The following is an 8,554-nucleotide window of genomic DNA, read 5'->3' on the forward strand; positions in this document are numbered from 1 at the left end:
ATAAGATCTTGCGATGAGGATGACAAAGAGGAGCGAATTGAGAACAGATGCAACCTGAGAGCGGCACCAGAATTACAACCTTTTGGAGTACCGGCAGTAGATGACCCAAAACAGAACACTCCCCACGGCGATTGTGTAATCATGTAGTAGAAGTAAATAAAAAGAATAAAGGTAGTAGGTGAAGGGAATAGTTTAAGGGAAAGGCGAAAGCACGGTCTATCCTGAACGAGTATTGGCGTCCTCTGTCTTACTTGAGCTAAGTCTTTCTTTTCTCTTTTACTATATCTACTACTCCTATCTTTAGTGTAAGGGAAAGGTAAAAGCAGGGTTCTATCCTGAACGAGGATTGGCATCCTCTCCCTTACTTGAGCTGATTCTTTCTTTTCTCTTCTCCTATACCTCTAGCTTCATTTCTATTGGTATTAGTGTGGGACGGTGTTTAAGGTCAGATAAATGGATATTTATTGACAGATTTAGAGAAATTCACATGGAGTGTTAAAACAACGAAAGAAAGGTGAAAAGAATGAAAGTAGAATTGTTAGAATAATGAAAGAAGAGTGAAAGAGCGAAAGTAGAGGGATATGGAAACATGACGAAGCAAGAATGTAATACTGACGCCGAAATATAAGCTTGTGGAAGTGGTAGGTCCACAGGGACTGACGCCAGAGTTTATAGTAGTAGGAAGTGGTAAGTCTGGCTGATGAGAAAATAAATCAGGACTGAAGGAGCGAGAGAATGATGAAACGGATGGAAAGATAGCGGGGAAGATGGACCAAAAAGAAAGACAAAAGAGTAGGTAAATTTTACGCCAGTTGCTGCATTTAGTCAGGCTGGGTAAGGGGATGAAGAACGAGTTAAGGAAAAGGCTATTATTATGCCAGTTTCCATATTGTTAAATCAGGCTGGGTAATGAAGAGGTGAAGGAAGCAGGAATAATATTCTTATGCCAGTTTCCATATTGTTAAATCAGGCTGGGCGAGTTGTCAAGACGTGGGATAAACTTCCAAATGTGTTCCTTAGCAGAAGAGTGCATAAATGTTTTGACTTTCTATGAGCTTATCGCCTATGGAAAGTTGTGAATGACTGGGCTCAGAGTGGAACTGAGCCGAAAAAATAGAGGGAGCGATCGAAAGGGTAAGGAATGCAAGAGTGACTAAGAAACAAGGATAAATAGCAGCTAAGAACATTAGCCTATGTACTGCCTCCAGTAAAACACTAGCAGTCAGTTAAACCTTTATTGTCATGATCACAAGCTGGTAGGTATGAGCAGTGTATCCAACTTGCAAGATGACAACATACACGTACGCGTGAGTGTGCACGTGATGTGAGGTGAAAAGCTGTAAGAAAATAAATCTTCACAGTTTTGGAAATAAAAAGTTGTACACAAATAAAGTAAATGAATCATACAAATATCAAATAATATTAATACAATATGAGATAAAAATATTAAGAACAAATCAATAGAAAATTATAAAAATACTGCAAGACTAACATATATATAAACATTAAACAAACAAATAACTTCTTATTCCTTATACTATCTTATGACATTTCCTGAGTTATTAAGGCACTTTATAAAAGATCAATAATTAAAGACTAGATACTTTCATTAAATGAATAGGAAACAAAACATTATTCTTTGGTAAATAACTGAAATAAAGCTTGGTAAAAATATAAGAGTACAATAGGAATGGGACTACTTATATCACATAATTTCAAGTTATATATCACATAAAAGACACAACTTTGTTATTAACATATGCTCTAACATCTGAACAATACATTATTAACAGTGTAAATAGTTGACTTACAGTGTGGCTTGCCCAAATCTTCATAAAACAAGAATAATTTAAAAGTACGCAGCACAAGATGTCTCACGTGGCTCTCTAGAGGGGCTCCGCGGATTCACAACAATGCGTTTTTGTAGGGCGTTCGCACAACTCTAACGTCACTGTAGCCAACGTTACAAACTAAATGAAATTAAATAATCCTTCTCATGTTAATACATTAAATCAAATAAATTCTTGATCTAAATTCTATATATATAATATCAGACAAGGAATCCTTGATTCCTTTACACTCCCTGCCTGATATCAACAAATTTGATATCACTACTCTAATACTGATTAAATGACAAATAGGAACTGAAATGTGAGTTGTTCAAATAAAATTAGCTACTTAGCACCAGAAACCAAAAGAATTAACTCTGAAATTGGTCTTGTGTACACAACTGGCTTTCCATCTCTCATAACCTTTAACTCCACTTTCCTTACTTTGCCATCTTCACTTTGGATAGCTCTTACAACAATTCCATATGGCCATTGTGTACGACAAACACTTCTGTCTTTCAATAACACAACATCACCTTCAGTGAGACTAGGTTTTGCACAACACCATTTTCTACGTTCTTGGAGTGTGTGCAGATATTTTTTCCAACGATTCCAAAATATTTCTGAGAGGGCAGAAACACGTTTCCATTCTGTTTTCAAAAGGTCTTTTGTATCAATTTCTCCTACTGAATCTTCTACATGGTCTATTCTAACTTTCTGAGTAAGAATGGTGGCAGGTGACAAGATGAAAGGGTTTTCTGGATCAGTTGATACGTTTATTATTGGTCGATTGTTCACTATGGCACATACTTCTGCCATGAAGGTTGATAACACTTCATGCGTCAAAGTTTTATAAGGAGTTTCAGCTAGCATTGATTCGAATGAGGCGTTCCCATACACCTCCCATGTGCGATGAATGGGGAGCGTTGAAGATCCATTTAGTGCCTGTTTGGTACAGATGGTCTACTATCTTCTTTTCTTCCACATTTACTGCATCTATCTTGAGGCTATCAGTTGCACCAACAAAGTTGGTTCCTCGGTCAGATCTATACAGTTTAACTTTACCTCTGAGAGCTTCAAATCTTTTAAGTGCATTAATAAAAGCTGAAGAGGACATTTCTTCTACCAACTCAATGTGTATTGCTCTTGTTGTAAGACAAGTGAACAAAATAGCCCACCGTTTAGAATTTGCTGATCCACCACGAGTTCTGCGTGTCATTATAGTCCAAGGTCCAAAGGCATCAACTCCAACATTGGTAAAGGGTGGAGTATGTTCTAAGCGATCTGCTGGTAGATCACTCATCAACTGGACTTCTTTACCTCGTAACTTTCTACACTGGACACAGGAGTGTAAGATTGATGAGATCAACCGTTTCACGCCTGTAATCCCATATCCACCAGATCTAACAGCTCCTTCTGTAAGATGACGTCCTTGGTGTCGAACACTTTGGTGATAGTGACGTACTATAAGTGTAGAAATATGACTTTTACCAGGCAAAATGATTGGATGTTTCTGGTAACTTCCAAGACTTGATTGTTGCAATCTTCCGCCAACCCTTAACACACCATCTTCATCTAAGTACGGGTTGAGAGCCATAATCGAGCTAGATTTTGGAAGATGCATTTTTGCTTCAAGAAGTCTAATTTCTTCTTTGTAAGTTTCCTTTTGAACTGCTTTGATCACAAATATTTCAGCTTTTCTGAAAGACTCTACACTTCTATCAGCTCTACCTTTAAATGATTTGGCACATGCACATCTCTGCAATAAAGCAACAGTATTTACTAGGCGATACCACTCAGAGAACCTTTCAAATCTGTGACACCCAATTGATAAATTGTCAATCACACAGGTTTTAGCTGCCTTTACCAGAGCATCTGGCCTTACTTCCTTATCATCTTCTGGTTGAACTAGCTGTGGAGTTTCTTGAGCAAGATCATGACGCCTACTCAAGAATGTTTCAGGTCCTTTCAGCCATATGTCGTCACACGAGAAATCATTCACCATAGAGCGAGTTGCTCGATCAGCTGGATTCACAGATGTAGGAACATAATTCCATTGTTCTGGCTTAGTTGACCTGTGAATACGGTTCACTCTATTCTCAACATACACATAAAATCGTCTTGTTTGGTTGTGGATGTAGCCAAGAACTACTTTACTGTCAGTGTAAAATTTCACTATATCAATTTCTTCATCAAGATTCTCAAGTACCACTTCACTAAGTTCTGCTGCAAGTACTGCAGCACACAATTCTAGACGAGGTATAGTATGCCCATGCAAGGGTGCAATTTTAGCTTTCCCCATCACAAATCCAATTTCTGAACTGCCATCTTCGTGTACAGTTTTCAAATATGAGACAGCAGCAATTGACTCTTTGGAAGCATCTGAAAAGACATGCAATTCTTTTTTTGACTTCTGTTGACAAGGATACTGGAACATACATTCTTGGTATTTTCAAACATTGTAAGGTCTTAATACGGTCTTTCCAAACTTTCCATTCCCTCATCCAGTTTTCTGGTAGAGGTTCATCCCAATCAATAGTCCCAGATAAGAACTTTCGCAGAAGCAACTTGCCTAGAACTGTAAGCGGGGCTGCAAATCCTAGAGGATCATAAATGCTGTTGACTGTTGACAGCACACCTCTACGAGTGAAGGGTTTATCTTCTTCTGCAATCCTATAAGTAAAGATATCTGCTTGAAGATCCCAATATAATCCTAAACTTCTCTGCAACGGAAGATGTTCAGCATCAAAGTCCATGTCCTTCAAATCTTGAGAGATGTCGTCACCTGGCAAGGCTGACATGACTTCTTGGCTGTTTGAAACAAATTTGTGTAGTCTCAAATTTCCATAATCTGCTAGACCCTTCTGAGTTCTTGTCAGTAGGTTAATAGCTTCTTCAGTACTTTATAGAGATATCAGACCATCATCAACATAAAAATGTCGCTGGACAAACTTTGTGACGTCTTCACCATATGTACTTCCTGCAGCTTCAGCAGTCTTCTGTAGTCCATATATTGCTACTGCGGGTGATGTACTATTTCCAAAAACATGTCTGGTCATACGATATTCAATAAGTTCTTTACTTAAATCATTGTCTTTGTGCCACAAAAAACGAAGATAGTTTCTGTGTTCTTTATGTACTTCAAATGAATAAAACATCATCTCAATATCTGCTAATACAGCCACTCTGTTCTTTCGAAAACGTAGAAGTACACCCAACAGAGAATTATTTAGGTCTGGACCTGTCATCAACACATCATTCAATGATGTACCTCTAAACTTAGCAGCAGAGTCAAAAACACACCTGATACGACTAGGTTTCTTTGGATGATACACTCCAAACACTGGAAGATACCAACATTCTTCATTTTCTTTCAAAGGTGGTGCTATTTCAGCATGACATCTTTCCAAAAGCCTTTTCATAAAGTCTAGGAAATGTTCTCTTTTAACAGAATTGAACTGAAGACTCTTGGCTAGGCTATTGGCACGTCTCACAGCCATGGATTTATTGTTCGGTAATCTTTTCTTTAAGGGCTTAAAAGGTAAAGGTGCACTCCAGTTACCTGCTGGTTCTTTGACAAATTCTTTCTCCATTAACTTCAAGAACATTTTGTCTTCTGTGGATTTTCCAGGTTCGTCATCATTTTTGGTTCGGTGAAACACTGTAGAACCAATATCATTTTCCTTCCATGGTGTAAAACCGCTGTGATATCCTGTGTCTTCTTGTACACATATACAACTTGGACAAGGCTTCAAGACTGATGGTCGACCATCAGGATACATATATTTTCCTTACATTTACATTCTTTGTTGCGTGATGCTTCCCTAGGCAGACTGCACCTACAATTACCCAGCCTAACTTCATCTTCTGGGCAAAGGGTGTACCTGGTGGACCTGTTACTTGATCTAGTACATGGTGAGCTTCGGGTAGATCTCTACCAATCAATAATTGATTCTGAGCCTGATCATCAAGAGGTGAAATTTCTGAACCAATGTCTTTGAGGTGTGGATGAAGTCGAGCAATGTTGGGAGTTGGAATCTCAGTCCTATTATTAGGAAGTTCATCACATTCGATGACTGTAGGAAGGCTCATCTGTAGACTACCATCAACAGCTTGTATGCATAGTCCACCAGCTTTCCTTCCTGTCATAACTGAACGGCCAGAGCAACTAGTTATGATGTATTCCTCTGCCACAGAGCGAACATCAAAGAAATCTAAAAGCTCTCCTTTAGCTAAAGATTTGTTACTCTGATCATCAAATATAACATATGACTTCATACGCTTCCTCGGGTTACTCTCATGAAAAACGTAAACTGGCAAAATTTTAGCACAAGACTTTCCAGGAAATTCCTCACATACACCAGTACTCTTGTTGGTCACACTTAAAGCTTGTTCACGTCCTGACTCTTTAACAACACTCTGCTCCGGCTTCTCCCTGCCATGAGCCTTAGTACTTGTCTCAGGAACAGACTGAAATTTCTTCAAATGCATAGCAGTGCAATGGTATTTACTTCCACAGTCTTTACAGGTTATGTCCTCTGGACAATCTCTACTTAAGTGGTTCTTCGAGATGCAACACTTAAAACATATTTTATTTTCTTTCAGAAGTTTCTTGCGTTCTTCTAAAGACTTTGACTTAAAGCTTTTACATTCATGTAGAGAATGGTTGGTCCCATGTATTATACATTTAAGGGCTTCTTCATCAGGCACTACAGTCTTCTTTGTAGTTACTTTAAATTTATCTAGCTTTGAAGTCTTGTCTATATGAGATTTTACTTCTGGCTCAAAATTAAATCCTGGATCATTATAGATTTGTGCAACGTCAGAAATGAAGTCTACAAAATAAGAAAAGGGTGGGAATAACACACCTTGTGTTTTCTTGTAGTTGGATGCTTTGTCTCGCCATTTTCCTTGTACTAAAGGAGGTAACTTGCTTATCACAGGGTTTATTCCTGCAGATGTGTCAAAGTGTCCAAACAGTTTCTCGTAAAGTGGATTTTCTTTAAGCGACTGTACTTCGCAGAGAAGATCATGCAGATCATACAGTTTCTTGGGATCTCTGAACGTAACCTTAGGAAACTTTTCTAGTTTCTTCTTGATAGATGCTTCAATAATCTCAGGACTGCCATATCTATCTTCAAGCCTCTTCCATATCAACTTGATGCACTTATTTGGATCATGTATATTGGAAGTCCTTATACTCTGCGCAAATTTGGACGACTCAGGGCCCAGCCACCGGAGTAAAAGGTCAACTTCTTCCAAAGACGTAACATGCAGATCTTGAATGGTCTGCTGAAAAGTAGTTTTCCAAGGCACATAAGACTCAGGACGATCATCAAATGGACTGAAACGTGCCAGGGAAAGTTCCTTCTTCAAAAGGAAACGCGACAATTCTCCACAACAACTGTTACTCACAGGATTAGCCTTGGCATCACTGGGCTGACTACGAAGAGGTTGTATGACAGGCATAGCTTGTTCCAAAGAAGGGTTGAGATCAAATTCTGGTACCTTGTTCTGATCTTCCACGTACTGCTTGACACGACTTAAAGAATCTGCTGCCTCTTGCTGCAGGAGTTCTTGTGAAAGAACATTCTGTTGTAACTGTACACCAGGTATTCTACCTGAAATAGATGACAACTTATCACTACTTTCTTCACACACTACTCTGTACTCAACTTCAGCCAACTGAGCATTGCGACGAGACACACATAATTCTAATTCTGCTTCAATTTCTGCCTCCTCACACTGTAACTTTGCTTTTCTTTTCTTTATTTCTGCCTCTTTCAATGCACTTTCAAGCTTAACCTTTGTGGCTTCAGCTTGTATTCTTTTACTTAACAACATAGCTGAGACACTTTCTGCAACTGATTTAGCACTTAATTTCTCCGAGCACTCAGACTTTTATCAAGATATTCTAATTCTTTCTTTATATCATGTATAATCACATCACTTTTTGCTTTGTACTTCATATAATCTTTCCTGCTTTCTTCCGTATTTGTTCTACTCAAATACTCTAAAAACTGATTTACACACCTTGAATAAGAATCTAAGTTCTTTTCAAGAGCTTTCTTATATTCACTATCACTTTCTGCGGCTGCACCGCCTTTGTAATACCTTAACATTAGGTCTTCAACTGTACACTGCACTTGAGAGAGCTGATCCAAATATTTGGTGGTTGTGGAAATGTACAGTTCTTCTCCTTTTTCTGTAAGGGTCCTTATTCTTGCTCCAGACGGTCTTGTTTCATCTGGGTCTAACTGTGGGTGGGGTTCCTGCTGTGGATCCTCCTCCGCTTCCATTTTAATGTGAACGTCTGCGTTGCTTGTAGTCGACATGCTGAACAATTCTCCTGAAGTTATTCGGCAAGATGCTGAGAGAGACTTTCCTTTGTTGATAGTTGTATAACTCTTCACTCAACAGAAGGCTGACTCTTTTCACTCAGCTTGTTAGATATCTCACTCTTCTCACTCTGGGCATAGAAGATGGCTGGCAACTATTTTCACAATAGGCTTGGAAGAAGGCTAGCTAATTTTTGCTGTAGCCTTAGAAGAAGGGCTAGCAACTCTTTTCACTGTAGCCTTAGAAGAAGGGCTAGCAACTCTTTTCACTGTACTGCCTCCAGTAAAACACTAGCAGTCAGTTAAACCTTTATTGTCATGATCACAAGCTGGTAGGTATGAGCAGTGTATCCAACTTGCAAGATGACAACATACACGTACGCGTGA

General features: G+C 38.8%; 4 protein-coding genes across 4 annotated transcripts in view; all 4 read right to left on the minus strand.

Annotated features, from left to right (window-relative positions):
• Positions 1-1,221: 1,221 nt before the first annotated feature.
• On the minus strand, positions 1,222-4,402 carry LOC113824142 (uncharacterized). Its single transcript, XM_070113965.1, has 2 exons — positions 1,812-4,402; positions 1,222-1,337 (listed from the first exon to the last, which is right to left on the minus strand). Exon 1 carries the CDS (start codon positions 4,264-4,266, stop codon positions 2,692-2,694), a length of 1,575 nt encoding a protein of 524 aa, XP_069970066.1. The 5' UTR covers positions 4,267-4,402; the 3' UTR covers positions 1,222-1,337; positions 1,812-2,691.
• LOC138859344 (uncharacterized) lies at positions 1,227-2,648 on the minus strand. Its single transcript, XM_070114150.1, has 2 exons — positions 2,274-2,648; positions 1,227-1,337 (listed from the first exon to the last, which is right to left on the minus strand). Exons 1-2 carry the CDS (start codon positions 2,646-2,648, stop codon positions 1,227-1,229), a joined length of 486 nt encoding a protein of 161 aa, XP_069970251.1.
• On the minus strand, positions 4,299-7,673 carry LOC138859346 (uncharacterized). The gene is made up of 4 exons (XM_070114151.1): positions 5,669-7,673; positions 4,782-5,586; positions 4,383-4,640; positions 4,299-4,341 (listed from the first exon to the last, which is right to left on the minus strand). The coding sequence occupies exons 1-4, from the start codon at positions 7,671-7,673 to the stop codon at positions 4,299-4,301; spliced, it is 3,111 nt and encodes a 1,036-aa protein (XP_069970252.1).
• A 31-nt stretch (positions 7,674-7,704) lies between these two features.
• LOC138859320 (uncharacterized) overlaps positions 7,705-8,554 on the minus strand; it is a 1,417-nt gene continuing 567 nt past the window's right edge. Inside the window, exon 2 of the mRNA XM_070113966.1 lies at positions 7,705-8,554. This exon is cut by the window's right edge and continues 26 nt beyond it. Coding sequence (XP_069970067.1) covers positions 7,706-8,164 — 459 coding nt within the window. The 5' untranslated portion in view covers positions 8,165-8,554 and the 3' untranslated portion in view covers position 7,705.

The sequence above is a fragment of the Penaeus vannamei genome, chromosome 35, assembly GCF_042767895.1.
Source record: "Penaeus vannamei isolate JL-2024 chromosome 35, ASM4276789v1, whole genome shotgun sequence".
Classification (NCBI taxonomy): Eukaryota; Metazoa; Arthropoda; class Malacostraca; order Decapoda; family Penaeidae; genus Penaeus; species Penaeus vannamei.

Coding starts and splice junctions, on each gene's coding strand:
- LOC138859346 (XM_070114151.1), bottom strand. CDS start 7,673: ATGTTGTTAAGTAAAAGAATACAAGCTGAAGCCACAAAGGTTAAGCTT. Junction 4,641..4,781: donor TATGGTGAAGACGTCACAAA/GTTTGTCCAGCG, acceptor TGTTTCAAACAG/CCAAGAAGTCATGTCAGCCT. Junction 4,342..4,382: donor GGCAAGTTGCTTCTGCGAAA/GTTCTTATCTGG, acceptor AACCTCTACCAG/AAAACTGGATGAGGGAATGG.
- LOC138859344 (XM_070114150.1), bottom strand. CDS start 2,648: ATGGCAGAAGTATGTGCCATAGTGAACAATCGACCAATAATAAACGTA. Junction 1,338..2,273: donor TCCAAAGTGAAGATGGCAAA/GTAAGGAAAGTG, acceptor ATTTTCTTACAG/CTTTTCACCTCACATCACGT.
- LOC113824142 (XM_070113965.1), bottom strand. CDS start 4,266: ATGTTCCAGTATCCTTGTCAACAGAAGTCAAAAAAAGAATTGCATGTC.